General features: G+C 38.6%; 1 protein-coding gene and 1 pseudogene across 1 annotated transcript; one reads left to right on the forward strand and one right to left on the reverse strand.

Annotated features, from left to right (window-relative positions):
* Window positions 1-3882: 3882 nt before the first annotated feature.
* On the reverse strand, window positions 3883-27672 carry LOC145772591 (tRNA (guanosine(18)-2'-O)-methyltransferase TARBP1-like). Its single transcript, XM_082584452.1, has 19 exons — window positions 27293-27672; window positions 26907-27050; window positions 25736-25957; window positions 20519-20705; window positions 18179-18392; window positions 17458-17628; window positions 16319-16581; window positions 16027-16144; window positions 15462-15721; window positions 14194-14743; window positions 13708-13832; window positions 12596-12795; window positions 12074-12218; window positions 10646-10766; window positions 9498-9735; window positions 8839-9028; window positions 7150-7237; window positions 6514-6718; window positions 3883-4322 (listed from the first exon to the last, which is right to left on the reverse strand). Exons 1-19 carry the CDS (start codon window positions 27670-27672, stop codon window positions 4145-4147), a joined length of 3999 nt encoding a protein of 1332 aa, XP_082440578.1. The 3' UTR covers window positions 3883-4144.
* Window positions 23927-25505, forward strand: LOC145771703 (uncharacterized; annotated as a pseudogene).

Genomic DNA, 27672 nt, shown 5'->3' on the forward strand with positions numbered 1-27672 from the left:
GCATTTTCAGACTTTATTTTGGCAGCGAGAAAGCCTAGTCAGGGATGTTAAAGAAGATAATTTTGGGCCCGGTACCAATGTGGACCTCGGGTCTCAAATCGACATTGCTAAGAATTTCCAAAGAAGACGCGATGATTTCTTCGTTCCGGGGCCCTAAAAGCATCCCGGATCCAAAAGTAGTCTACCCCCTGGGCCTAGTGTTCAGAAAATTTCTTATCACAATGCGTTTTAATACGAGTCTGGCCGCAACTGCTTCCTTTGCAGAAGCTACATTTGCTTTGAATATTCTGCCATACGAGTTCTTAGTTGGTCATTTTTGTAAAATCTTTAGACTCAGCTTAGATATTTCATCTTAAATAATCTCATAATAAAAACAATTCAGTTAGGAAGATTAATCAGCGTCTTTTTAATCAATACAAAACTCCATAACAGCATTTGGATCAATGATTTTGGAAAGTAATCACCGAAATTATTAGTTACCGCTGCTTTCGTTAAACATACACTATGAAGAACTATTCAACTACCTTGCAAAGTCAAAACGGCAGTGCGAACGAGTGACATCATTGGCTTCAGCACGTGTTTTCCAATCAAAAAAAAGTCTCCCTGCCACTGGAAGGAATTTGGTTGGTTTTGAATCTTTATCCTCGGACTGACAAAGCGTTGACAAGTTATTCCTGATATACTTGTAGAGAGTTTTGACGCAGAGCCAGTTACCGAGACTGACAGATTGAAAGGTCCAATTGTTGTTGCCGGGGAATTATTCCATTCACTTGGTTCCGCTGAATGGAGAGCAGTTCTTAGCATGCGTTGCCCAAGCGCACATCCCAAGAGTCGAACCAGCACCGCTTGATCTTGAAGGTTCTTAGTTCCAAAAGTCACGCGCTAACCAATTGAGCTATCGGTGCGGACAAATTAGGGTGCTATAGGCTACTAAGTGAACAGACGTTTTAATGCGCTATTGAGAAAGCTCAAGGACTTGCTTGTGTACGAAAAAAGGTCTCCACACTAGTGATGCAAGCCGCGCCGCGCCGCGCCGCGTACGCGGCCGCTTTTGACTTTTTCGCCGCGTGCCGCGCCGCGCCGCGTGGAAGGTTGAAATGACAAAGCCGCGCCGCGCCGCTTGCCGCGTAAACTTTCAAGAAATTAATTTTTCGTAAACGTAAACTTTCAAGAAATTAAACTTTCGTAAACGTAAACTTTCAACTTTTCAAGAATCAGCTATGAAACTTCAAATTTAAATTGGAAACACGGATCAGTTATTTTTCCCTTCGGAAACCCTAAGATGGAAAGCTATGCAAATGCAAATTGCAAATGGCTTGCAGTTGACAGGGTTTTAGGGCTTGCTTGTCAGGGAAGCTGTACGAATGTTTTTGGTTAGTAGCCTAGCTGATAAGCTCAGTTACCAGGCTATAGGCCTAGCGCAACTACCGCATTATTTACTATATCAGTTAGCCCAGTGAGTTCAGGCTATAAGTTTTACTCTTGTGTGTGTAGTTCATATAGCCACTGGCATTATAATTGCATTATTGCTTACAAAAAGTGTTCAAAAGTCCTGATACTGGATCCAGGAACATTCTATTTGTCTTAGTTTGTATTATGTCTTAGAACTTAGATGCATTGCTGATAAGAGAATATGATCTGGTTAGCCTGGCCAATTAGTGCACAACTGTATTGGTACTAGGTTACCAGTTATATGCCATGGATGCTTTTTCCTACAATTGACTTTCTAAACAATAACTCGTTAAAATATTTTTTTTTAATTTTGTAATTTGCGGTGTGCAGTGCGGTGCAGTGTCAAAGCAGTGCCGGTCTTTGGGATGTGCAAACCGTGCGATCGCACAGGGCCCGCAAATTAGGGGGCCCGCAATTTACTCAGAAAATGCAGTAATTTTGTCATTTTCAAAGAAAAAATTCAACAAGTGAATTCAGCAAAGAAATTCGCAACAAGAAAACATGGAGACAACGAATTCAACCTATTTCGTCGCCTGAATATTTCGTACCCTGAAAAGATCGAGAAAAAAAAAACGACATAGCCGAAATCGCTGATCGGAGTTGCCGCAAACATTTCAAAATTTCTCGATCTTTTCAGGGGACGAAATGAGTTGAAATTTAATTTTGTTACACGATTTCAGGGGACGAAATAGGTTGCATCCAGACTCAACATACTGTAGAGACATAGCTTTATTTCCGAAAAATGCCAAAGAAAGCATGATCTTATCCTTTTGCTATGCCACCGGACAGCACCATTTCACAGTAATATTCATACCTAAATTTTTGTTGAACATGCTCTCAGAATGTCCCAAATTCAAAGTAATTTTTCAAAATTTTCTGGGGGAGGCCCCCCAGACCCCCCACCGCTGGTTGTCGTCTTTGGCGAGCACGCCGCCATCACCGCCCCTCCCCTTTCAAAGTACCTAGCTACGCCACTGAATTGGATTATTGTCATTGGGGCCCGCAAAAGCATATTCCGCACAGGGCCCGAAAAACCCTAAGACCGGCACTGGTCAAAGTTCCAGATAAATTGCGGTGTGCGGTGCGGTGCGCGGATAGATGAGTCAGTTGCGGTGCGGTGTGCGGATAAAAATTTTGGGTTCGCTGCATCTCTACTCCACACTTGACCTTTCTTTCAGTACTGACGTTTCATGCGATGGCACCAATACACCAAAAAGCTGATGTTGGTGTCACTCTTGTCGGTATCAACGTGGTTTGATATTTCCAAGAATAGTCAAATGATTTCTGCCTCGATTTTTCACACATTGTTTCCATAAAAAATCTCCATAAACGAGTCATTTTTTTAAAACTTTAAATTGTAAAGTATTGGGAGTGCGACTAAAACAAATGCAACGTCTCTCTGTTACATTGAAAAAAAAGTAGCCCACCACTGCTAATTACCCATGGGTGAAATCAAGAATGAAATGGGTCATTCCTTCAAGAGGATTACATTACAATTTTAGTTGCTGTTATACGTCTCTACCCACCACTAACTTACATGCTCAATAGTACAGCTGGTATTTAGCATTACAATGGGGGTTGTTAGAAGCAGTGGGGCTGCAAACGACTTCGCGGGGGGGTCTCCCCCCAGAAAAATCGCATTAAATTTGGAGCGTTCTGAGCATGTTTTTACCCAAATTTGGAAAAAATGCATTCAAACTTTGTTGAAAAGTTGATGTATTCCTAAGCTGTATTTAAAAAAAGCTGACAGTGAGCTTATTGCTTTGGAGACAAACTTTACTAGTAGGCCGATTGAGCTTAGTCTTGACTAGCCTAGCCGTTGCATACAAGGTTCAAGTGATTTTGAGATGCCCTAGGCTGGCACTTCCTATAGCCGAACCTGTTGAATACACTAACCCTACAGCTAACACTTCTACATTCATGGCTCATCGCTACTCTGGGAAATAAAAACTAACGTTAAAAGTCTGTAAAGTTATTCGGTTAGGTGGGGCTGTTTTTCATGCAGCCCAAACAGATTCAAAAATTGCTGTAAAATACCAAAAGAGGTGGAGCTTCAAGGCTAATTTTTAGCCAATCAGAGCGCTTGAAATCCAGAATCTCGGGCTGCAAAGAAGTTTGCCCAAAATCGGTGTTGCCAAACAAAACTTTTAATATTTTAATTTTCGATCCGCAATTCTTAAGTGAAAAAAGTACGGTAACCGGGTCGGACAAACACAGAGGAAAACATATTTTCCCTCTTCTCTTTCTTTCAGGTGGGAGTTTTCATGGCACGAGCCGCCACTGGTTAGGAGTAAATAAGTTTGTCAAAACAAGTTTCCCAAGTCTTGCACAACACACGGCAGTGTTGTGGCATAGTAGTAGCGTGGTTACACTGACAGAGCTCTTTACCATCCACTCATTTGATTTAAATCTTCACATGACAAATAGCAAAAACAGGAAAGTTTATTGATTTGACAAAATACAACCACACCTCCCAAGCCGCATAGTCTGCATCAGCAAACAAATAAGACACGGTAATAATGAACCAGGCTACAACCTACAATGAGCACCGGGAGGTAAACACAGCGTCCACATCGTACCAGACAACAGGGGCACTATCTGGGATAGAGGGTCTAATTTTCTCATTACTGACTTGTAATTAATTACTATGGCGATTTTGCGATTGAAAGGTACGTAATAATGATGTCATGGGTCACATGGAACATTGTTTTCTGTACTCCCACATTACGACAGCACCGCTGACGTGGACGTTTAGGGAACGAACTACTCCCATCTGGGGGATCTCCAGACAAACATCAAGCAAGGGGAGGAGAGAGGCAGTGATGCCTTCTTTTTCGTTTCCCAAAACCACTACAGATTTCTTCGGGAATCTAAAACATTATAAGCAAATATTTGTTAGATCGGACATTGCTTCATTTTTTATATATAAACATTAAAAATTATTAAATATGACGAGTAACCAAAAGGCTTTCAAAGTGTGGTTTATGACCAAGTGTTGGGTCATTTTGGGGTTGTCAAGTTGTATAGACACATCATACATAAAATTATTTGTGACCTCCATAAGAAAATTAAAAGTATGACTGTTGAAGTTGGACGTGTTTGAAGAAGATCTAGAAGAGCAAGTGGGGACTTTAAAGTATCGATTTCGGGGGAGGGTTGGAGTCAGCAGTTCAAATCATTTGAAGCATGCAAAGTGTGCTAATGTCAAGAGAGCCGCAACAAGATTGGCGAAGTGTTTTGTTTGTGGGAAATGCAGTAAAGGAAGGAATGAAGTGGAAGGCCATGATGATGAGTTCTGCCATGGCATCGAAACAGTGACAGACTTCTGTTATCTGGGTGATCGGATAAATGAAAGTGGTGGATGTGAAGCAGCGGTGACAACAAGGGCAAGATTGGGCTGGGCAAAGTTCAGGGAATGTGGGGAAATGTTGTATGGCAGAAAATTTTCACTAAGGATGAAAGGAAAAGTATATCGGAGCTGTGTGCGGCCTGCAATGCTATATGGTAGCGAGACATGGGTATTGAGAGAGAGTGAACTGGCAATCCTGAGAAGAACGGAAAGGTCAATGGTGAGAGCAATGTGTGGGGTGAAAACGAGAAAGGAAAAAAGGACTGAAGAATTGTTGGATATGCTTGAGATGAGAGAGACCATAGACCAAATGGCAAGGGCAAATGGAGTAAGATGGTATGGACATGTGATAAGGAGGGAGGAAGGAAGTTTTCTTAGAAAGGAACTAGATCTAAAGGTGGATGAGAAGAGGAAACGCGGTCGTCCAAGAAGAACGTGGAAACAACAAGTGAAGGATGAATTTAAAAAAGTCGGACTAAAGGAGGAAGATGCAAGGGACAGGGTGAAATGGAGAAAAGGGATTAAAACAATTGCTGCGCGGAAACAATCGGCCACCTCCACTAGTGGGGAACAAACCGACGATGGATTATGATGATGAAAGTGTCAGGATTAAACATCACAATTTATTTTGGTTTGAACATAAAGATCACCTCAATCAACCAAAAGTTTCTGAAAATGGCGGCACAGGCACACTTGTTTCTTGACAACTACCAAGATTAAATCAACAAATATTTATTATACATCAAATCAGAAGTTATAAGGTAGTAATAGCTACGAAGGACCGGAGAAAACAATTGCCAACCTCAAATGCGTATTTTGATGCCAAAACAAGTCTTAATACCAGTGTAACCTTTTCTGATGCCCATTCTTTGATCAGTGAAACTAATTGTGCTCTAAAATTGTCTGTTTGCCTCGGCCACTATCGTGTGGACAAGTAGCTAGTTGTAGACTGGAGTGGGAATGTTAAAACGAGGCAGAAAAAATTGATCTTTTTGTAGATTGCGTGGATTGGAATGAGTTCGTCACGTACCGATATTCTTTAAGATTTGTATCGTGAAATGATGATTTCAAATTGATTAACTTTCAGCCTATTCAACAAGAGTCGCACAGTATACTCTGCTTTTTTTTACTTAACAGGAGTTGTATTCTTTTCTTTAAAATCAGCATGCAGAACAAAAACGTTTGAGAAATCCTGGCATACGTGGCTTGTATCGATCTTCTTCATATTGAAAAGATTTGTTGAAAATAATCTCTGTTCACGAGGGCATCAAACCTAAGCTGGCCATGGAAGCGCAATAACCAGAAGAACTAAGTCAGTTGAGTAAAACAGAGAAATATTAAATGAGAAAAGCCGTAACTGTGCTCGCTGTACTAGTGAGTGCTCAGCCTTGTGCTAATAGCCAGGAAGAACGCTCTTTCGTCACACTTTGCACATGAAAGTTAATACTTTTATAAGAACGCATGCAAAGTGATTATATTTTGACCACATAACACTGTGTTTTAAAAACAAAGAAAAACGACACACATGCTGCTGCACAAATCATTCTTTTCGTTTGCGTCAACTGCGTTGAGTGAAGAAGTTTAATTGGTGATGGTGAAAATTTATATCTGATGAAAACGTACGCGTAAACGATCACTTGCATCCAAAACCCCTGTCAAAGGATGAACTACTTTTCCTGGAGGACCATCAATTTCTTGCGGTTGTCGCTTACTTGTATTGAGTGAGGCAGATACTCTGCTCAGTTTGTTCAACGCCTACGATCGTGTAGCCCTCCTTCTTCATCATAGTGAGGAAACCGCTCAACTGATGCTTCTTTACCTCCTCCATCCGGACCCACTTGTGCGCGGTTACCGAGAGAGCTTGGTAGAGTTTGTCCTCGACGCAAGATACGCTGTTAACGACAATCCGTTCGGCACCTGAGATGAACAACATCTTGTGATGAGGGCTTGGTCAAGGTGGCTCGGGAAACATCGGACTTTGCAATTGAAAAATGTCAAGATCAAGCATGTGGTTTAACTCTCAGTTTGCAACCTTGAGGAGCGTTCATCTCCGTCAATAATGTGTCCGACAATCAATCATGTAATGAAGCAGTGATAGCTTAGAAGTTGCACCGACAGTCAGCTAAATGCAATGTGCTCGCTGTGCTGGTGGATACTCATTACTCAGCCTAGTGTTGGCACTAAGAAGAACTTCCTCTGCTAGCTATACATTAATACGATTATATCATATCCTTGCTACGCGAGACTGCTGTGTTAAACAAGAATTCACGGTACAATGATTTTAAACGGTACAAAACCTACAAAAACTACACATATAGTAATGCAATGCTGAAGCAACAAAATCTTACCAAAAACTTCACACGTCCTCGTGAGACCACCGAGGTTAGATGGCTTGTCAATCAACGAAGCTACCAACACCAAACCCTCTTTGGCGACCTGGGTGTAACGGATACGAGTGAATACATTGAAAACGAAACGTTTCTGAATAACTGTCAAGTCGATGGATAGCCAACTTATTGCACTTCCTAACATATAACAAATTTGGTCCAACTTTGGCCAACTTCTTTTTAGCGCACTTAGAAACGAAAATGTTTGAACTGTTCCGCGATTTTTACCCTAAAATGTATGTACGTTATGTTGACGATATTTTTGCAATTTTTGACAACGATCAGTCTTGTTCGCAATTTTTAAACCTTTTAAATGCTCAATATCAAAACATCAAATTTACTGTTGAAAAATCTGATGACACTATTGCCTTTTTAGACGTTGAGGTAAAAATAAATCATGACTCGTTTGACACACAAATCTGGAGAAAACCCATCAACACTGGCCTACTTTTAAATTACAATGCTTTTTGCCCAAATAAGTGGAAATTTGGATTAATCTTATGTCTTTTATCTCGTGCCCGTTTGGTTTGCTCAACGGACTTGTTGTTCCACAATGAAACTAACAAGTTGAAAAATATGCTACATTTAAATGGATACCCGTCATACTTTTTTGATAAAATATTAAAAGCTTCTTTGGATACGAAACCGAAAGATAAACCCGAAGAAGACGATTTTAGCAACTTTTTTTATAGACCATTCTTGGGAAAAGATTCGGTAAGATTTTCAAAAAATCTAGCTAAAATTGTCAAAAAGAAATTTGATTGTGACATTTACCCTGTATATAGAATGTTCAAAGTAGGCAGATATTTTCAGCTGAAGTCACCTACGCCCTTTGCTCTATGTTCTAATGTCGTTTATAAATTCAGTTGTTTGCGTGATGCAAGCCTGACATACATCGGTATGTCAACAAGACATTTATCGACTAGAGCTGGGGAACACCTGAATTTGAATTCTATACAGAAAAGCGCAATTAAAGATCACATTTTTTCATGTACAGAATGCCAAAATAACGTTTCTATCAAGCAGTTTGAGATCATGTCCAGAGGCAGGTCTGAGTATCAAACTAAGATCTTGAAAGCCTTGTACATAAAACGTTACAATCCACTTTTGAACAGACAATTGTATGCTTGCGGCTCGTCTTTCTTGCTCTCTGTATTTTAAAATTAGTTTTTCGCACCTTGCCTTTCTACCATATCATGTGATCTGTTTAACACCTTTTGATGCAGTTACCTTTGGTTCTCGTGGAGCCTATATCGTTGAGTTTGAGCTAGTCAGAAGTATTGTGCAGTTTTTGTCTGTTTCTGTTTATAGATTTACTTAACCATTGTAATTTTTTTTCAGATGTAGTTAAGTTGTATGTATATTATTCCTGAAGAGGACATCTTGTGATGTCGAAAACGTTCGATACTTAATTTGTTGCGTAGTTTTATGTTTATGTAAATGTAATAAACTTGAAGATGTTAAACTTGATCACGTTGCTCGGCTTCGTATGCTTATGGTTCAACAAGACAAACTCTCTACCGAAGCTATATAACAAATTATCAGCAAAAAAACTTATTATCTTCTTCATCGCCTCTTGTTTTAAAATAAAGAAACAGTAAGCTGTTTTTCAATCTCTAAAGTAGGCTAAATAAGATGAAGCTGACTTACGCTTTTAGACTGGTCAGGAACTACAATCTTCTTTTGCATGTTCAACCTTTTCTTTTGGTCATCAATGAGGTCATTAGGAGTGATGCCTGGACTAGGGGCGGCCACATCCGACCGCTGGTTACCAGGGGCGGCCACCCAACAAGAAGGGCTTAGATTCCAAAGGACATCACGTTTGTTATGAAGTGGCAGCCTAGAAAACATAATATGGAAATGCTTGCGACATTTTATGGGAAACATGGCAATCGTGTGAATTGCTGTTAATACTTTGTTTCGTTTATTTTGATTAAACAGAAAAATTCATGCTACAACTCTTCGCTTTTCATACGCATCACACTTTATGGTTGAAAAATCGTTAGCTCAACATTCCTTTTACAATAGATTGAGTTTCGCTTGCAGCATGATCATGATTCCTTCTGCAGCCGTACAACATCAAGGTACGTGTATGGGTGAAGTAGCATGGCATGCAATCGATTAATTGCATAACGCTTCGCATATTAATGATCGACCAAAACATTACTTATAGAAATATCATCAATCGCAATAGATGCAACATATTGATGCTTGTAGTTGCTGTTCTGAGATAATACAAGGAAACAAAAGAGCATTTATTTTATGCAAAATATATCAAGTCTGGACTTGGACCCTCAAGAACTACTCACCAAGCATCGCTGAGCAGGTGGGCCACTGTGTCCACGCTCGGAGGCTCCATTTGACACAGTGCGGGGAATGAGATAAAGATAGACTCAATCGAATAGTCCATGAGAGGATCAAGCTGGAAGAGCATGAAGTGCTCCTTGATTCTCCTCCAGTTTTTTACTACATTCCCAGATGATGAGTCAGCAAACATGAGACAGGCAGGGAGAGAGGGATAGGCAGCGTGGAGCATCTCAGCTTTTCCTGCGACACAGGAACAAACAAAATTACAGACAACGACCAGTTTGGCGAACCATTTCATCGCAAAGCGTTATTTACTGCTTAAAACATATATTTGGCATCACTTTATTTACTAACCCAGACGTGCAGCCACAAAACAAAATTCATAAAGTAACTGTCCGCCCCGTTAGCTCAGTGGTTAAGCATCCGACTCAAGATCACGCGGCGCTGGTTCGGCTCTCGGGGTGTGCGCTTGAGCAACGCATTTCAGGACTGCTTTCTATTCAGCGGCACCTAGTGGATGGAAAAATTTCCAGGCAACAACATTTCAACAACAATCGGAAAACTTCACTCTGTTAATCTCGGTGATCGGCCCTGCGTCAAAAGCCTCTACAAGTATGCGATACTACCAGGAATAACCGATCAAAGGCTTTGTCAGTCCTAGGATAAAGATTCAAAACCAACAAAGACATCACACATTTTAAAGAAACTAAAGTAAATCTAGCATGAAAAAAATATGAATGCAGTAATTCCAGCGGGTAACATCACAGTGTATCTTTTCCTCCAGTAATTATGAAACTTTTTACTTGTAAGTCTGCCTTTTTCTCTTTCGTAAGGCTTTTTTTTCTTACTTGTAAGGCTACCTTTTTCTCTTTCGTACCTTTCGAAAAACTGTTTTGATCGGCCCAAGCTGGGCTCTCCCAAGCAGATATTTTGTGACGTGGTCATATTTATGTTGATGCTAGTTAGTGCTGGAGCTATCCATACACGTTTCAATAGACAAGGCAAACATTCTATTAAAATTTAAGGAGCGATTGCCTTTTGAGCTTTGGCCAAAATACGAACAAAAATTTCTCATGGAATGCTGTTTGGATTGAAACCGGAATTTTTCATCACAATTTTCATCAACCACAAGTGCTTTAACTTCTAATACCTTGATCCTTGAAATGTTGATCAACTTTATGGAGGACTGCGTTGCCATAGAGACGAATTGAAAAATGCTGACTCATGCACCAGGGCAGGGTAAGTTTCACCAGATCGAGGAAGAATTTGTTCTGACGACGAAACAAAAGAAACCGATAAAAACTAAGAATCTGATCATTACAAGCTCATCCTCATAAGAATAAAAAACAAAAAACAGTGGCTAAACGGATGACCCACATTATAGTATTACATTAACTGCGTTCACTATTTCTCTATATCTTTATTAGTAGGGCCAGTAACAATAATTATTAAAGTCTTTTTTTGGTGGTACAAAAATTTTTAAAACTGATAACAGCGAAAGAACTGCACTGTTATGAGCTCTATTTAAAAAGTCATAGTAATAAAAAGTCATATTTTCTGTTATAAATGATAAAATATGACATTTTTCTTTTTGCTTTAAAATGCAAAGATTTAACCTTAGCAACTTTGTGGATGTAGTCCAAGCAGCTCCTGTAGACATTGAAATTTAATAATTTGTGAACAGGGGCGTAGTCAGTGGAGGAAAGGGGGCAATTGCCCCCTTCCCGAAATCATTTTGTACCTGCAACCGACTAACAGACTTGTAAGCTAGTAAAAAGCAAAAGAAAAGTTAATAAAAGAAATGTCTTTCTTTGGGAAAGGTAAGACCTATACAAATGATCAAAAGCTGACCAATCAGTTGACATAAATCAGCCGATGCTATAATGGACAAACTTAAATTCTCAAAATGGTAAGTTGCGCACATACACAGTACAAGAGGCCTATGATGATATTAACTCATTTGAATTGGGAAGCGACTCTGTGCAATGGAAAAAATATACTAAGAAACGATTAGAAAAAATATGATGCAAAAGCAATGGTGAAGCTGAGTGGAGCAGATACTTCTCCAGCATTGTGTGCAAAATTGTTGAAATGCTATTTCAGCATATGTGGAGCGGTCATTTTTCCTTTATAAACCAAACTTTTGTCAACACAGAAATTTCGCAGACGCAAATATTGTATACTAGTTACTAGTACATGAAATTGTACTTGAATGCTAATTGATTAGATGCATTAGAGTTAGACGTTTGAATTCTTCTTGTGATTTTGAAGTGAAATAAGTATTTTGTTCGTTGTTCGAATATGTTGTTGTTCAAATACAAATACATGTTCAAATACATACATGTTCAAATACATGTAAAAACTTGCATGCGAGTTGTTAATTACGAGACTAGCATAAATTTGATGCTTAAAAATGAAGTCATATATTTCAAAAAAATAAAGTCATATTTTTCGATTTTTTTATGTCATAAAAAACTTACCCTACTTATTAGATTTCAGTCGCATGTTTGGTCAAGGTGCGGTTCAGTGTAAGTGCCACAAAATATAGGAGAGGGAGAAACAATGAGGTGCTCTCTACCTGTTCCTCCATGGGGGTGTCATGGCGTCGGGAAGCTCCACAAAGCAGGAGAATGGAGAGGAAGGATGAGATGCATGAGAACGAAGAGCTCTTTGTGACGTTGCGTTCGAGTTGTGACGTCAAAATCTCTTCAAAGCGTCGGAATCTGCGCAAGTAGATAAATAACAATAAAAAATACGTCACAAATTTAAGCACATTTTTAAATGTAATTCTCTATAAATCGTTATCGCTGATCATTTAAAAAGTGAAGAAAAACATGTGCAAGATGTACGACGATTATGCACATGAAGCCAATGAACAAACTGATTGCCCTTCAAAAATAACGACCGCGGTAAGTGTTTTAGCTGCATGGCATAATAAAACTGAAGACCTGCCATGTTTCGTCTTGCCAAGATAACTGATTAGAAATTCAATTTAGTCGCACAACTTATGTTGTCACTTGATCATTTTGACCGGATCCTTGGACGAAATATGTTGAAATCTTTCACCACAACACCACATTAAATTATCAAAAGTATTAACCTGAAAAGAAGCAGTACTAGGGCCCATTCGACAAGATGCCTCACAGAAGCTTGTATATCCATAGAGAGGCGTGATGCTAACTTCCTGATCATGGTTTCTGCTTCTTTTTCTGAAACGAAGGGAAGGAGCAAAAGAATATTCTGCCAGATTTTTTGCTTCATCAGATGAGAGGAGGAACCGAGATGACATCGAGGTTGCTCCTATGCAGAAACATTGCAACTGCATCATCTATAGACGTAAATCTTTCGACTGAGAGAGAAAATTTTACTACTTCATTTTGAAATAGAATCTAATTAACAGTTAGACCATGGCCACCTAAAGATATGGCCTGATTTGTCACATTTTGCAGAAATTACCAGGTTTTCTAACTTTGGGCGAACGTTTAAATATTTTTTTCTAAAAATTAGATTTTTGCGCTTTCTTTATTCTTTTCCCCAGATGACACAATAGGTTTTAACATCCTCACATGTTGAAAAACAAAGAAAATTTGATTTCGAAGATTTTAGTCAGACTGTTAATTTTCAATAACAGTCTGATTTTGCGTTTTTCAACTTACCTTTTCTCATTTGCTATTGTTTCCCCAAGGCAACAAAAAAGTTTTATGTCATTAGGAAACCGCAAAAAGTAAAAACATCTCAAAAAATGTCAGTCAAGCACTAGCAGTAGCTGTAATCAAAATCTGCAAAATGTGACAAATCAGGCCGCATCTCCAGGTGGCTATGGTTAGATCTGATATGAATGATAGTAAATCAACTTGATTGCGTTCAATCAAGAATCTATGAAAGCTGTGAAAGCACCTGCCGAGAGTAAGTGGCAGTATTAAAAGTGCTGTCGGTGTTTTTCAAACGTCCAATAAATTTGTATTGGTAACAGAGTTCCAAGTAATCCACTAACTACGCTAAAGAGACCGGAAGTTCGAAACACTAGCCACTGTCCGTAGTTAAGTTTTAACAATATCTTTTTAGACATTATCTTTAAAGGAATAAAACAAGAGCATTGAGAAGGGATATCTGTTGAAAACCTAGCACACTTTTGTCTATCGCACTCTTTTAAGGCCATGCAGTTACATAGCAACAAAAACATAACATTGCATCACGTCAAATTAGAGTTACCTTAGTTATGACGTCATCCCGCTGAAGCAAAGAGTGCAATACGTCATTGCCAAACTTGACATGCTCAGGAATAGATAAAGTCAAAGCAAGTAACACCGAGGTGGCAACGAGGTTTACGGTGGTTCCTTGACAACACAATCTATCGGTTAACAATGCCGACAGATAATCTATCGGTTAACAATGCCGACAGATAAGGATGAGTCGTTAGGCAGAGGGCACTTCAAATCTTGTAACAATGTCTATCGAAGAATTGTCACTCACAGTCTCAAAAGTAAAAGATGTGGGACTCCCTCTCATCCGGGACATTCCCGTTAATGACTCGTTAGCTTTTAACTTTGTTAATGGTTGTAAATAGCTATTAAAAGTGCTTGTAATTTCAAAAAGTTACCATTAAACTAAACTTCCAAAAAAGCTTTCTCCAACTATTTAAACAAAATTCCAACATTTTAATTTATTTGTAAGCAAAATTATTCATAATCTATAAACCTTCATCAAACGAAGTGAGCACTTCCTTGGCAGCTCCGGCACTAACAAGAGCTTCTCGGGATGATTTGGAGGTTTTAGTAGCTGGAGGAGAATATGTTAGACAATGCAAGAAAAAATCGTTGTGCTCCTTCGCAGAGATAAGTGAGGTGGACGTTAGCTCAACACTTTGTGGATGGTTGAAATCGAGGATCCGAAGATCTTTTGAAGAGAAACAGTTTCCTTTTCGCGATTTATGCAAATTTGAATTAGCCTTTCCATTTTCCTTTGTGGTATTAACGTCAGTGAACAACCAAAATCCCTTGCAAGCAATTATAACGTCATAAAGAAGACCCAGTTTTAACTTAGAATGGAAGGAAATTTCACTGAAAACATCATCTAATACTTTACGTATCGGTGATCCCGAAGTGGAACTCAAGATACAGGGTTGGAAAGTAGCAGCAATAAACAGTTTGTACAGAGCTCGAAACGAAGGTGAATGGAATGAGTCGGTGCAAGCCTTCCACATCATTCTAATACAAGTGGCAGATGCATTTGAAGAATCACTGTCAATCTAATCAGGAGACAAAAAAGGATGAACAAACATACAAAGAAAACTAAAACCATGCTATTGTCTATAATTTCATTGACAAATAAAATAACAAAATGCGAATACCGGAAACTAAGGAGAATATGACGAGTTAATGTTGCATTGCTCCCACACGCCTTCTTACACAGAGGGGTCTGCTACTATTCGGTGAGTCCGATTCGGTGAGAGCCTTTTCGGTGAGAGCCTTTTTCGGTGAGAGTCCTATTCGGTGATTTTTTTGAATTTTTTTTTTAAAAATTATCGGGTACCGTAGCCTATTTATCATTGCCGCTTTTACATCGTTTTAACGTCGCTAAACATTGAAATAAGACCTTAACTCTAACCCCTTAACCCCTACCCCCTAGCCCTATAACGGCAATGATAATTAGGCTACGGTACCCAATAATTAAAAAAAAAAAAATCACCGAATAGGGCTCTCACCGAATAGGGCTCTCACCGAATAGGGCTCTCACCGAAAAAGGCTCTCACCGAATATGGAACTCACCGAACCGGACTCACCGAAACGGGCCATTCCGTACACAGAGGCCTACCTAGTGCCTACCATCCTGCGCAATGCAAGATGTTATTAGTAACTTATCAGTGTATAAAAAATTGTTTTTATATGGCGTATCAGGTAGTCCTTGCCAGAAAAGTATTTGAAGAGAACATTCAAACCTGTAAAAGTCGTTAAATCAAACCTCACCTGTTTAAGTAAGGACTGAGCCACGATGAACAAAGTCGTGAGTTCAATGCTGGAAACTACGTCAAGTCGTTCATTCAGTTGGTCAAGTATAGTTTGGCAATCTCCCATGTTTGTTAGCACCGCTTCGTGGTGTAAACTATACGGAACGCATGCCCACTGGATGTCAGTATAGTCACAAAATATTTGAGTCCACTCTTTATCCAACTTTGCTTTCTGCTTTCCTAACAAACTCCCGTTTAAATCCAAACGACCGAGATGCTCTAAACAAATATTTAAGTAAGTTTCAATTCAATTAAAGATAGTAACCTGATGTTCGACTGAATGTATGGTATCGTGTATAGCCAGATCTCCAATAAAGTAGTGGTAGCAGTGACGTATCCAGAAGAGCCATGCAGAGACAGCCCTTCCAATTGTTTTAACATTGAATGCTTTGTCAATGAAATGTTAAAGTTTTGTGGCGTTGGGTCTTTGTATTAAAAACATTAAATTTTTATCAGGATTAAGTTTCAGAAGCTTTCAAGTTAAGGATCAAAATTATTTCAAGTACAAAACAAGACCAGCTCACCGGTGAGATTGAACATCAACGGCTTTTCCAATACGATGGAGTATTGCTGAGTCAGCTTACAAAACCAATGTATTGTGAATGAGCTCAATAAAATACGATGGGCGTCATCCTTCTGGAGCTAAACGATAAACATTTGAGGGTAAAAGATGTTAACTTTTTTTGTGCTAAGACAAAAATAATACACTCTTTGTACCAGGCTACTATAAATCTATTGGCGAAGTTCCAAACTAGCAATATGGTTGCACTTGCAAATTTACAAATACGTCTGAAAATGAAAACTTTAAATCGTTACCTTTCCACCTTTTACCAACTTGGCATGCAAGTTCAAGGAGGATTGAGCCATTGCAACGAGGGGGACAGATGCTCTGTTCAGCAATTTGTGCCTCTGTTGAACAGTTAGGTCGAGGAGAAATTCCATTAGTTTTTCAACGGTCGACAAATACAACTTTCCCGCATCAAGGTCTACACAGGACGAAGGCAACTTACGACTGACATATTCCAAAACCCCCTTAAACAACTTCATGTAAGGGGAGATGGAAGTTTCATGAAGTAAATCTGAATAGGCAAGAAAGGCAATCTATAAGCAAACGTAGTTACAACAAAATGACGTTCTTTTAAGCAGTAAGTTACATGCGCAATACAGCAGAGTAATAAGAATAATTTATTTCACACCTCTCTATCTCTCTGTAGGTCTCATAACTGATACAGCCCTCGATGTACAATGATGTTCCAGTTTGATCGATCTCGTGCTTCTTACCAAATTTTAGTAGGGTTTTTGATTTGTGGTTGAAAATTGTGTAAAAATGTGAATCTTTGTGCTCCTCCTAGTATTTTTCCACTTAAAGATAAATCTTCAAGTTCGGGTTTTGATGGAAAATTTGACTTTGATGGGAAATGTGGTAGTCTTCACTCTCCAACTTGAGTGCCGTCGAGTTTGTACTACGGTGTCCAGTATGCCGTTCTTAACCACTCGGCCACGTCTCCACAATGAACCACCAATGCGCCACTGATGATCCAAACAAGTGTAAAACTCGAGTATGGCGTTTTCCATTTAGTTTGATCTGGGTCTTAATAACTTTACATATCCCAACGTACCCTTAAGTCTTTAACATAGAAATATCGAAAAACGTTGGAAATCCGTGCTAATCACTGACATGATCTTTGCAAAACATTTCGTATCCCTAAACACAACGTATTGCCGGAGAGAAGCATGCATAAAATAACTCTAAAATTTATGCAGTGCAACCGCTGCAAGTCAAGTTATTATTGAGGACTGCCTTTTCCTTTTTGTTGAAATTGGCAAGGTCGCCTCTCTCAAAAGCTAAAGTATAAAAGTTGCATCGCTTCTTTTTGCATTTTGCAATTTGCAACACGGTTACATTTGACAAGCTCAACAAATTTTGAAGCCGCTATTATCGCAGTGCAGTCTACCTGGTGTTGCAATGGTGGAAGTACGCCCTGCAATTTCTAAGATGGAATGCATGAAAGCAAAAGCTGAAACCACTCTTTTTTGCGGCATGTAAACATGAGTAGCAGCCTTGTCAGTGACCGCTCCGACTATTGATAGAATGGCTTGCACTAACTCTTCCGCTTGTTTCGTGCCTGAAAGAGTTAAGAGTCACCATTGAATGTCGCAAACCACAAACTTTAAAAACGGTCATTTCGCATTTATCTCGTGTTATGGCAACACTGATTAATTTGTTTTGGTGAAGTTTTAACTGAAAACTTAGAGCACATAATACATTGATACTTTGTATGCAACTACAAAAGAAAGTGATAAATGTTATAATAAAACTTTAAAAACATGGATAAACTAAACGATATGGATGAACTAAGCCCAAACGAAGCAACTGAGGTACAAATTAACGTCAGGTAATAGTTTCATTATGAGGTCAGCGTTTTTCGAACTGCGTTTCGCGAGCTTGTTTAAAGTGTCTTCTAAGTCTTCCACAGCACAATAAATATGACGCCTTGTAACAAGTGCCAGTGGCGCATGGTACGCTATCCGGACGTCGGTTAGCCGGAATAACAACATACCACATTTGATATAACGCTTTAAAGGGTCAGTTTCATAAATTTTAAACCATTTAAATAATACAAAGTAATTGCATTGTTACAAAAAAAATGATTATTCTAGTAAATATAATTATACCCGCAGTAAGAGATAGCCCGTCCACGGTGAGGCAGTAGCATAATGCAATGTGTTGAGGCGTTGGAATCACTCTGCGGCTACTAACATCAATAGCGAAGACATCAGAAAGCACTGACTTGAGCCTGTAAACGTTCAGGTCCACTATGTTCATGGCAACATTAGTTTTTAACACATGCTTCATCCCCAGCAATTCCTTCACGAACCATTGCGATATCTAAAACAGTGTAAGAAGAGTAGGCTATCTTATAATTGTATTTACAAAACATATATATATTACTGTATTGGCACATTGAACACATTTCACAAGCAAAACGACAACTTTACCGTCTTTCACTGTAAAGCCTGGACCAGAACAAACTGTTCGTGACTGTTTTGAACGTGTAAGTTGGTTTTAGTTAAGTAACAACACAGGTTGAACTGTAAACGCCGTTTACAAAACGAAAAGAGCGTAAATACAAAATGAGACGATTGTAGCCTGAAAAGTAGTTTTCGGGGTAGGCAGGGGGAGGGTTGAATAAAAATTTCAAAAAAACTATACCAGAACAGGCCTCGAAATTCGTTTTTGTTGACGCGGACAAACGTGTCCGGTCTGAGCAGCTATCTCGGCGGACAAATTAAGTCTCACGGCGGACACAAGAGTTTTAACGTCGATCGTCATGCTTAATCACTTTATTTTGATAATTCTTCGCCATTTGAGAACTATACCTAGTAGCTACGGTTTAGAAGGCTTTTTAAAATTTCAGCGAAGTCACTCTGAAAGGCTTTCATCACAACAACGACGTGCGCTTGAAGAGTAAATGCGCCCTGTAGCCGCTTAATACGCCGCATAACTGCTTAACTTCCACCGAACGAGGTCGTGTGGCTTCTTGCGTCACAATGCTCTAGGCCAGTGATTCTCAAACTGTGTGCAGCGGCACACTAGTGTGCCGCGAATCTTTTTAAAATTTTGGAAAAGAACTGTATAAATATTTAAAATAAGCCATTCAGACAAGCATGCGACTTAAAAGCGCTTTAACTCCTTCAATAGCTTATAAATAAGCACACGTCACGATGAAACCAATTATGGCATTGCCGATACAGCAGGGTAATTGCCACGTCACTATTGGGCTGCTATGTTAGCTAATAGCTATTGCTATTACTAACATTACTTCCCACCATTTGGAAGCAATGAATCAAGCAATCTTTCTGCAGAAGAAGAACAGCTCATTGATTTACGAAACGACCCATTTTTTCAAACGCTGTTTCCACAAAAACTTGGATGCGTTTTGGCTGTCTGCTTCCAAATGCTATTTCATGATCCGTGCAAAAGCAATCAAAATTATATTGCCATTTGCATTTTCATAGCTATGTGAACGTGGCTTTTCTGTTTTGACTGAAATTAAAAGCTGTAAACGAGAGAGACTGCTTGAAATTGACGATGAAATTCGGGTATATGTTTGTCAACAGCGCAACCTCGTTTCAGTCGAAGCTTATATTGGTATAAACAAGCACATCCATCGCATTGACACGTGAAAATAATTTTTTTAAAGCAACTTTTCTTCTTTTGTAAGTGTGTCGCGTGCGTTTTATATTTTTTCTAATGTGCCACAAGCTGAAAAAGTTTGAGAACCACTGCTCTAGGCACAAGTCGGAAAACTTCCACACTAACGCTACTATGTTCTGCTGTGCAAAGTTTTGCTAAGCTTCTTTCTTTAAAGGTTTTTTTGCGTGTCATGCGAGCGAAAGTGTCGAAGAGCAAGTAGGTTCATCGCCTCATTCTCACTTTCATAATTTTTCCATGGGCCTTTTCTTTCTTACAGTAATACCAAAACGTAGCAAATTTTGCTGCATCTTGCTGTAATAGCCTCTGGTATCTTCTAGTTTTGTAACCAACTTTGCAATTTAACTAATTTAGTAATACTTGAACTACGTTGTACATGATTAGTGTACAAGTACCGATGCTTCCATCTTAGCGAAGAATTTACTTTTGTTACGCTGATTCAATGTCATCCATCGTTGAAGCAACGTGAAAATCGTAAGTTTTCCTGCTTGAATGGAAACTTAGGGAAACAGTATTCACATTTTGTACATGCGTGGGAAATTATATTCTCGCAACAATTGTTCATGCTATGCAATGACGATTTGTATCGCTAGTTCCTGTGTTATTTTTCGGCGGACAAATTTGACCGATCTAGATGGTACTTCCTGCGGACATCACATGCTGCGACGGCGGACATGTCCGCCGTGAATTTCGAGGCCTGCCAGAAATCTCAGAATATACTTTTGCACCAAAGTTTGAGAAAAGTCTTTGACCAAAATAGTTTGCACGACTATACGACAAGCAGTAACTGCACTACCAACCTGTTTCCATGATACCGAACCACGTGCAATCGCCTTGCCGTTCATACACTCCAACAAGAGCTGTAGAAACTCGTCCATGAAGATGAGAGTTGGATCACAATGTAACATGACGCATTTAATCAAAACTCGTTTTATCTCATTCTTCAATGTGACGTCATGAGTGCAAATCGTCTCCACGAAGAGTTTCCTTGAAAGGACAACAGTGTAAGGTAAAGGTGAGTCCCATACTTGAATCCAAGCATCGGGGGATGAGAACTGAAACACATTATACTAAGCCATCGGCACTAATGAGAGTAGAGTGGCCAGTTCCTTCCTCTCGGCCGCCTTTCCTTCAGTAACTACATTACACCCTGGGTAGAGGTGAGCGGTGTTTTTCAACAACCAGCATAAGCGGGGAGTTGAACCAGGATTGGATGATTAGAAAGCGAGCGCCTTACCCGCTGGGCCATCCCACCGCTTGTTGACAACAGTGTAGTAAGTCATAAAATCGCAGAAATCAAATTCCTTCTAGAAAACACATTCAACATTATAACACAGAACTTCAAGTCAGTTACTAGCTAATTAATTTAAGAAATCACAATTTTTGCTACAACAATCGTCTTTCACCATTGCGTTAGAATTCAACATTTCAACGCCTCAATATCTCCAAGTCAAATTTTCGTCAATTTTATCAACAATTACAACTATCACAAAAAATTTAAAAACTCGCACAGAACAGGTAAAGGAATATTCACTAGACTAGTGAAGAAAAGGGGCATTGCTACGGAACTCTTGCATGAATGCTTGTTTTCAAGCAACAGATTCACCCTGAAAACGTTGGTCTTTCATTTTGACACTTTGCATTCTTGCAATAGTTAACACAAAGATTTGAAACGAAGAATTTAAGAGATTAAGGGAACACTCCTGATGGAAATAATTTTTGTATTAAAAAATCTTTTTTTGTATCTAAACAGCAGTAAATTTCATCAGGATTCTGAATATGGTAAAATTGTGACTCTATTCAATGTCTTTTGTGTGTCAAAACTTACAGTGATAAATGTGAGTAATGTAGCTTGTGTTTTAACGAGTGGTTTTCAAATGCTGTTTTCTTCGAAAGTAAGTTGTTGATGTTTTCAACTACCGGTACTAATTTATTTCTAAAACAATCTGCTAAATAGAGAATCTGACAGATTCATAAAACCCCTAAATCGAGAAATTGATTTTTTATTTGCTTTCTTACTGGGATGTCCCACCTACATGTAAAGTTAAGCATTTGATGAACATACCAGACCTATTAAGTCACTGGTCAAATGACACGATTTTTGCTGCATAAACTTTGAAAACTGATATAGAGTCCTTTTGGGGTGTTGAATGCGAATCTGAGTCTGACTTCAAATTTATTCTATCACGCCAGGTTTTTGAGATATGATAACGACAATTTGCTACTTTTTCCAAAAGCGGAACATTTAACGTTGCGTTTGTCACACATAAGCATTGTGCTATATCCAGTAATCCATGCCATGAGATGCATACATAGCTGAAACACATCCACAAACTATATATGATACAATTTTGATGCCAATTTGTTTTGACGCAAAATTATTAACTCCAGTGTAATGACAAGTTAAAAATGAAGCTGAAAGTATAACTTAGCACACTCTGTTAATGTTTTGGATTATATAAATCACAAAAATTGAAGCAAACCTATGGCAATGTTTTTCCATTTAACCTTTATAAAGCTATTTTGGGCTGTCTAACATTAACCTTTCGCTATGGCACTGCATACATTGGTGGTGAACGTAACGTCAAATCTACCACTTTTGGCAAAAATACAGTATATTTGCTATCATATCGAAAAAATGTGATGTGATAGAAGAAATCTGATTTCAGATTCAGCACTCCAAAATTATTCTAATTTCTAAATCAGTTCTTAAATTCCAAACTGGAGATAATTTTTTTTTTTGTAGACCAGTGTTTATACCACTGTTAATAAATATATATATACAAAATACATCAAATAAATTTAACTTAGGTGATCTGTTATTTACTTCTCAACACTGTTGAATACTTCGAACATCCAATTTCTACAGTACACCCTTGGGGTACCCTGGCTGCCCGTGGCCTACGATATAACACGGCCGGATATCGTGCCGCAAAGAGAAAAAATTAGAGGGGTAACGCTTTGCGTCTGGCAACACTGTCAGTTCAATTTTCACCATTTAATTTCATTCTCTGAAGTTACTAAACTGTAGCCTAAATGTAAAGTGTTGATGTTGCAGCACAGCTCCTATAAAACCAAAGCTTTTAAAATGGTATCTGTTGCAAGAGTAGACAGCACCAGTAATCATACACCATTTTAACATCTTTGGTCTTGTTAAAAACTTTGCTGTAGCAAGCAGTATCAATTTTGCTGACAAAACAGCAAATGTAATTCGGAGTGGCTATTTTTACCCACATATTGCCATGGTCACAAGCAGGTTTTGCCAGAGTTAGGATTAAAGTTAGAATGGGTTAAGCTAAGGATCTTTTCCCAGGACTAAAAAAATTTCAAAAATACAAGTTTTGTTTTCAACAGCTTTGAACTTTTCTCAAGTTAGGGCAGAATTCCTTATCTGGCAATGCTATTGAGCCATATCTAATCTAGTTTGAATTGCTGATTGGAGCAGCTTGCTAATGCTTGAAGATAAACAATAACAATAATATAGTGATAACTTTTTGCACAGAAAATATTACTTAGCAATAGTGACTAACATGTTAAGATTTTAGTGCAGTAATGACACCACAGGGTAGACGTATATTGTGCTGCAGTACTAAGTTATATATGCTCTATGTTATAATCTGCAATAATGGGTAGGCATTACATTATTAGTCATTAGATTATTCAGTTTTGTGATGTGATCTAGGCCGTAGTCAGGATCGAGAGCAGCAATTAAATAGTTTGATTTTTTTCCAAAAATCCTTTTATTAACATTTAGTAATTTATTGTCGAATTTTTGTAAACTATCCTTGTACAAAGCCCAGAAGCAACCAAACTAGAGGAAATTTTGGCTGATATTCCAAAAACCACTTGGTTATAACCAGTATATATTTGTCAAATGTCACAAGGTTGAACAGACATAATCATGCACATTAAAAATTTTCTGTGGAAGTCAAGTGCCTCATTTTCGTCAATATAACTACAGCCTTGGTTTAGATAGTTTATGTACTTATACTGTAATTGTACATATTAATTATAAAATATGTTAGTAGCTTAAGCAATATTTGGAATACCGTTAATCGGGGTGACTTTGACATTGGTTATCAAAGTCACACTGAACGTCAAAATTGAACAATGGTGTCCAAAATTCTGTATAGTTGTGCTTTTATGATAGTAAATTTGTATTTTGTTTTGTAGATACTGATTAAGTTTGATAGTATACTGTAACAATTATGCCACGAGTCTACAAACGGAAAGCTGGGTCGAGGGGGTATCAAACTGCATATACTCAAGTAGACCTAGAAAATGCTGTGCGGCAGGTGCAGAATGGACGATTGACCATTCATGCTGCATCGAAGCAGTTCAAAATACCATATGGAACGGTTTGGAACAAGACACGTCCAACAGTGAAACATGCAGGAAAACCAGGAGGACAATCAGTGTTATTGGCTGCTGAAGAGACAGCACTCGTAAAAGTCATCAACCACCTAACTGATTGAAAATTTCCATTATCGTCTTCTGACATTCGTTACCTTGTACAAGATTATGTTAATCGACAAGGTAAAACCATAAAAATCTTCCGGGAAAACCTGCCTGGGTGGGACTGGCTAAAAATTTTAAGGAACGTCAACATCTTACACAACGACTTACTGACAATGTGAAGCCAAGCCGTGCTGAAATTAGTTCAATTATCGTGAAAGAATATTTCAAAAACATTTATGAGGAGCTAAATGAGGTAGAGCCCCAGAACATGTACAATTATGATGAAACCAATGTAACAGACAATCCAGGGGCTAAACAGTGCATTGTGAGAAGAGGACTTCGAAGAGTGGAAAGACATCATACTCCAAGCAAGCCGTGAGCATGATGTTTTGCGGAAATGCGGTGGGAGAGTATCTCCCTCCGATGGTCGTGTATAAATCAAGGAATCTCTATGCTGGTTGGACGGAAGGTGGCCCACCTGGTGCATTATACAATCACTCAGTTAGTGGTTGGTTTGATTCCACTACGTTTGAGGATTGGTTCAAGTTGTTTCCGGACCATGTAAAGGAGAAGCCTGGGAAGAAAGTGCTTATTGGGGATAATTTGGCATCACATTTCAGTACACAGGTGATAGCTGATTGTGAAGAAAATGATTTCAAGTTTATCAGTTTAGTACCCAATGCAACCCATCTACTTCAACCACTGGATGTTGCCGTATTTGGGCCAGTAAAAAAGATGTGGAGAAGGATACTGGAGGACTGGAGAAAGGAGAGCAGAGTGAAGGGTAGCATACCAAAGACCGTGTTTCCATCACTTTTGAAACGACTGTGTAACCAGATGGAGGAGAAAAAGAAAAACCTTGCAGCTGGATTCAAGGCTTGCGGTCTAGTACCTCAGGATGAGCAGCAGGTGCTTAAGCGTCTCCCTGATGCAAACAACAATCCAACTGAGACAGTCCAAGAGGCCCTGGGAGAAGTTGTGGCAAACATGTTGAAGGAGCACCTGTCTCCACCAGCAACAACACGTCAAAAACGTGGCCCCAAAGTAGCAGCAGGAAAGGCATATACGTCTGAAGACATAGCTGCACAGAAAGAAATATCGAAGACGCCATCTGGAACAGGATCTGGAAGTACCAGTAGTTAGAGAGGCAAGAAACGCAAGGTCATTGAAGTACCATCGAGTTATGAAGAAGAAGATGAAAGTGAAAGTGACAATGACGGTAGCTGTGATACTTTGCCACATCGAATTTTCAAGTTTTGGCTGACCAGATTAGCAATTGAACCAAGCTTATCAGCGTATGATTACAATTTTATGTTGAATGCTTTTTAACGCATCATTATGTCCATAAATTGTTCAGTAATGTAAAATATTTTGTCTGTTAACCATTGTAAAGCTGTTAGTATATAATATGCAACTTTGTGCAGAAAAGTTACCCCTCCAATTTTTTCTCTTCGCGGCACGATATCCGGCCGTGTTATATCGTAGGCCACGGGCTGCCCTAGACTGCAGACAATAGCCATGGATTTCTTGCATAAATGTTCTCTTTTTACCGCAATTACCTGATAACAAATTGGTCATCATCATCCCATGCAGAAGAAAATGGGAGGGATTGCAAGGCCTTGCAGAGGTAGAGCAATGACACAGGACTCCATGTGAGGGAGCTAATACCGTGAAGGATATTCTTCATAAACTTCCGAGAGGAAGCACCGTTCTGGAGGCAACGACTTAAAAATTGTTTCAAAAGAAAACCAATTGCGACATCGCTACCATCTTGTGCAGGCCTAAATAAAATATTGGTTAACTTATTAATGGATGCAATAATGTGTGTTAAGCACAAATCAGTAAATACGTAAACGAATACTGACATACAATAGTAACGTTTTTTTACATCAATGATTCAATAAAACCATGCCGAAAGGGAAGAACTACGTCACCTAATCTATTGATTAGTGATTACTGATTTATTACTGAATCTATTACTGATTTGACAAAATTTTTAGAGCAATAACGCCTGACAACACATAAACTCAACATACAACATTCAAGACAGCAGCCTCAAGTGCAATTGGCTATTACCACAGTGAACTCGCAGCATTAGGTTAAAACAGATCGTTAATATCTATATTGTGAAGTAAGCAACAATCATGCTGCTAAAAGCGAAACTCAATCTATTGCAATTCTGTAATGTCAGTGAGCAATGGTGCATCCATAGCCTAATCAAGGATCATCATAAGAAGCTTAAATATTTTGCATGTCTTGTTTTATTTCATCAAACTCTGTTCAGACTCGCGGCATGCGTGTCAATTGCGGTAGGCTAGGTCTTGCGTCAGGCGTGCTCGCGGCATACGGACCGCGGCATTAGGTAGTGTGCCGACATCATGGGCATAAGTAATATCAAAAATATTATCCCATCATGTTAGCTACCTGATATGCATTGCAGTTGATTATTATCCTCCCACATGCATATATATTATAATTATTATTGTAGAATACTCTGATCATTGTGCAGTTCTAGCAAGCAAACTCAAGCAACAAATGCTACATTGCTACAACCAAAAAAACAATAAACTTGATTACAAAAGTACAATTACAAACCATGTCGGAAACTACCAAATAATTCATAATAATTGTTTTTGTCTTTATAACGTAATTGCATAATCAGTAATTTAGTAGCAAAATACATAAACAATATTGCAGACTTTGTGTAAAACAGTTTCAAAAGTTAAAAACCTGGCTGCTGGTAAGTAGAGAAAATCTTCTCCCAACATTTCAAGCAGCCCATCGCAAAGAAACGAGAAGCAATTCGGTTGTTGCAGAAATAAGTCTTCGAGTTTGCAGTCAAGAAAAAATGCAAGACCTTCTTTTTGGATTTGTCTAAAAGTTTTCATAAAAAGCAATCTTTATTACTGTGTAAGAGAATTACAAAGCAGTGCACAACATAGTAATCAAATAAATATTGACATAAAGTCTCTGCAAGAATCTTCAAAGTATCAACAAAGCTTAAAACTTAAGCGGCGGTTTACAAGTATAATTTTCATTCTTATGTTCATACAAACACTTAACTCAAGGTAAACATTATGTCTAAAATAAACGTTTACCGCTATTGAAAAACTTACTTGCTTTCATGGGAAAACATTCTTTGCAGGATTGGAAAAATCCAAGAGAAAGAAACATGATGATTTAGTGGCTTTTGGTCAAATAAATGAACAATTTTTGTCAACACGGGCTTTACCAAATGAATTTGTCGTTCTTCAAGAATTTCACAAATTTGAACAAGAATCTTCAAATCAAAAACCACTTTTACAAAATTTTCACTTGTTAATGAGATCATCAAACACTCATCGGGCTCTTCCTCACAATGCAATGCATTTGATTCTTTCCATGACACTTGTAAATCTGGTAAAAATTGTTCAAAGTAACGAATAATCAATAAAAACAGTGATGAGGTCTTCTTTCTTGTAGATGATTGGTTGTGATAAATGCCAAGATGTATCAT

This window comes from Aplidium turbinatum, chromosome 6, assembly GCF_918807975.1.
Source record: "Aplidium turbinatum chromosome 6, kaAplTurb1.1, whole genome shotgun sequence".
Classification (NCBI taxonomy): domain Eukaryota; kingdom Metazoa; phylum Chordata; class Ascidiacea; order Aplousobranchia; family Polyclinidae; genus Aplidium; species Aplidium turbinatum.